General features: G+C 42.4%; 1 protein-coding gene across 1 annotated transcript in view; it reads left to right on the top strand.

The window, feature by feature from the left end:
• LOC117957213 (saoe class I histocompatibility antigen, A alpha chain-like) overlaps nt 1-3,144 on the top strand; it is a 3,512-nt gene extending 368 nt beyond the window's left edge. Inside the window, exons 2-5 of the mRNA XM_034892810.1 lie at nt 200-487; nt 1,232-1,516; nt 2,433-2,555; nt 3,116-3,144. Coding sequence (XP_034748701.1) covers nt 200-487; nt 1,232-1,516; nt 2,433-2,555; nt 3,116-3,144 — 725 coding nt within the window. The remainder of the gene's footprint in view (nt 1-199; nt 488-1,231; nt 1,517-2,432; nt 2,556-3,115) is intronic.
• Nucleotides 3,145-3,414: the final 270 nt, after the last annotated feature.

Here is a 3,414-nt window from a genome sequence, read left to right on the forward strand (position 1 = left end):
AGGACGCTCTACAACGTCCCTGTTAGTGATGGTGTTACATAGTCTGTCCACCAGAGGACGCCCTACAACGTCCCTGTTGGCTACACAGATTATTTGCTATTTAGTTATTTTTTTTGCATTTCTCATCACATCTTTTATTGATTATATTCTCTTTAATCTGTGGTATTTGTACCAATAATCTAAATAATTCTGCTTTCAGATGTCCATATTCTTCAGTGGATGCACGGCTGCAAAGGGAGAATGAAGGACGGCAAGATGGCGTTCATTAAAGGCATGGACATGTACAGCTACGACGGAAAAGACTTCCTGTCATTTGACGACAGCCACAGCGTCTGGGTCGCCCCAACAGAGGAGGCGGTCCAGACCAAGAGGAAGTGGGACGAGGTCACGGTCCTAAAAGAATACACCAAAGGCTACCTGGAGAACGAGTGCATCGATTGGTTGGAGAAGTTCATAAATTATGGACAAAAGCAGCTCCAAGAAGCCAGTATGTATGACAGGAAGTCTTTACTGTGTTTTTAATTCATTTAATTTACAGATATTAGAAGTAGCTTTAGCATCAGAAGGAATTAATGTGTTTTTCCCGCCTGGAACCACATTTCGGCCGGTACAAGCAGCTGTAATGGGTTTCCTCAGGGGATCTGGTAAGGATGCTTCCTGGGGGCCCCCCGAGGGACGTGGTCCAGTCACGTCCAGCTGGGAGGAGGCCCCGGGGAAGACGCAGGACTAGGTGGAGGGACGTCCAGCTGGGAGGAGGCCTCGGGGAAGATCCAGGACTAGGTGGAGGGACGTCCAGCTGGGAGGAGGCCTCGGGGAAGACCCAGGACTAGGTGGAGGGATTATATCTCCAACCTGGCCTGGGAACGTCTCGGGATCCCCCAGTCGGAGCTGGTTGATGTGGCTCAGGAAAGGGAAGTTTGGGGTCCCCGACTGGAGCTGCTGCCCCCGATACCGGATAAGCGGATGAAGATGGATGGAGACAAATCCAATATAGAACTGGCTACTGAAACCCGACCCCCGCAAACCCCCAAACCCCAAACATTCACTAGCAATCATCATCAAATCCAGACAGACGATCAGTTTTAACGAGGCGGGAAGTTTCAAAATGGAGGCTCGTGTCTCAGCAGTGTTTAATGTTGCTACTTTCAGTACAACAGTAACTTTTTGTCTTTTAATTAAAAATGAAAACCCTTCAAATCTGATCTCAGGTTGCGTGTTTTTGTATTTCCAGTTCCTCCGAAGGTGCACCTGTTCACCAGGAACACCAAAGTGGACGCAAACGTCCGCCTGACGTGCCTGGCCACGGGTTTCTTACCCAAAGAAATCACGCTGCGCATGAAGAGGAACAGCCGCATTCTGACTCCCCAGGACGGAGTCGAGTCCAGCGGCGTGCGACCCAACGGGGACGACACCTTCCAGAGACGAGACAGCGTGGAGATTCTCCGGAGCGACATGTCCATCTACACCTGTGAGGTGATTCATCAGGCGTCCAACTTACACGTGGAGGAGGAGTGGGGTGAGAAACTTCGTCTATTTCAGTCACGCTTTCTCTTTGTTGACGTGTTTCTTGCAGGAAGTTGTCTCAAATGATTGAAAATTGCACAGAATTTGTCAAAAGGAAAATCTGTGTGTGTGTGTGTGTGTGTGTGTGTGTGTGTGTGTGTGTGTGTTTGTGTGTGTGTGTGTTTGTGTGTGTGTGTGTGTGTGTGTGTGTGTGTGTGTGTGTGTGTGTGTGTGTGTGTGTGTGTGTGTGTGTGTGTGTGTGTGTGTGTGTGTGTGTGTGTGTGTGTGTGTGTGTGTGTGTGTGTGTGTGTGTGTGTGTGTGTGTGATTACTAACAAAGTGTACACGGTGTAAATTGTAATTTCCCCATTGGGGATCAATAAATAGCGTAAATTAAAAAAATGATGAATGAAAAAAAAAATACATGAAACTCCACACATTTTTATTTTATTAATTTATTTGACAGGGACAGTGGACAGTAATCAACATCGCTGTAAATGCACCAGAATTAGCACAAAAGGCTATTTTTCATCCGTTCATCCCTGGACAGATCTTACAATTGTCTACCCTCAAAAAACAAAAACAACAATAAGAAAATTACAGTCAACAATACAAATATAAAAAGTAGTAAAACCGATAAAACTCTTTAAATCCCGTTGATGAATACAGTGTTCAAATGTAATACAGACATTAGGGAAAATAAAAAAAGATACTACACATAAAAAAGCACATTAATGTGTAGTATCTATTTTTTATTTTATTTTATTTGATTAATTATTTAGATAGAGGGACAGCACGGTTAGGTTGAGCGAAAGTACATTTTCTTATTAATGCTGACATGTCCGATGTGTTATGAACCAGTTTTTGTTTTTCATCACATTGAAAGGTTGATTTTAAAACTTGATTAAAACGTGTTTTTCTGTGTTTCAGATCATAAAGTTCCTGAGATGTCTGGAGGAATCCTTATGATGGCGATCGGAGTCGTGCTCGGGATCCTTTTCATGGTCGCGGTCGGCGCCGTGCTGTTGGTCTTGTACAAAAAAGGAAAATTTGGTGGGTGCAATAATAATAACTATCGTCCTCTTTAACCCTCGCGTCGTCTTCCCGTCGAAATGGAAAATCAACACTTTTGTTGACGCTTTGTATCGGTTTTAACTTTGTCTTTTGATGCTTTTTTTTAAATGTTCAATGTTCAAAATGTTTTTTGACGTTTTCCAGACTGCGTAACAATAACTTATTACCTTTTAGTTTTCCAGTTATTTTGGGAATTTATAGTCAATAAACCTCATTTATAGGAAATTATACCTAATGTTTGAGTTAGAAAAGCAGAAATTAGGAATTATTGAGACTAAAATTAAAGGAATGGATGTTGATGATAATCACAGACTGGAATATGTCAACTTTTACTCAAAACTATTTCAAAAACACTTCCACTTGTTTTACAATGCTATAAAATTGAATAAGACCCAAAATTAATGAAAGTAGAGATTTGTACTTGGCAAAGAGCGTTGGGTGGAATCAATCATGTTATTTAGGGGAATTAAAAAGAACATTGATATAGGACAACGGGTCCATTACGTATTATATGTGTGGGATGTGTGCGCCCCCTGCAGGCCGCCGTCTCTGGACCAGTAACAACTAATCACACTTTTCTCTTCTTGCAGGGTTAATAAAACCTCCCAGCAGTGCAACTAGCAGTCGTAAGTATGGTTGTCCACTTATTGAAAGCTGCATAAACAAGGTTAACCTATGTGTAGTTTCCCCCTGCCCCCCCCTTAACGATGTCTTCATGTTTTTATTCACAGATCAACAACTTACTGTAGTACCTGCTGCCCCTGGTAAGATCTGTATTTAAAGTTATAACATTTACTCCTGTGTGTGCTAACGATATTAATATTTTATTAGTGTTATA

This window comes from Etheostoma cragini, chromosome 14 (genome assembly GCF_013103735.1).
Source record: "Etheostoma cragini isolate CJK2018 chromosome 14, CSU_Ecrag_1.0, whole genome shotgun sequence".
In the NCBI taxonomy this organism is placed as follows: domain Eukaryota; kingdom Metazoa; phylum Chordata; class Actinopteri; order Perciformes; family Percidae; genus Etheostoma; species Etheostoma cragini.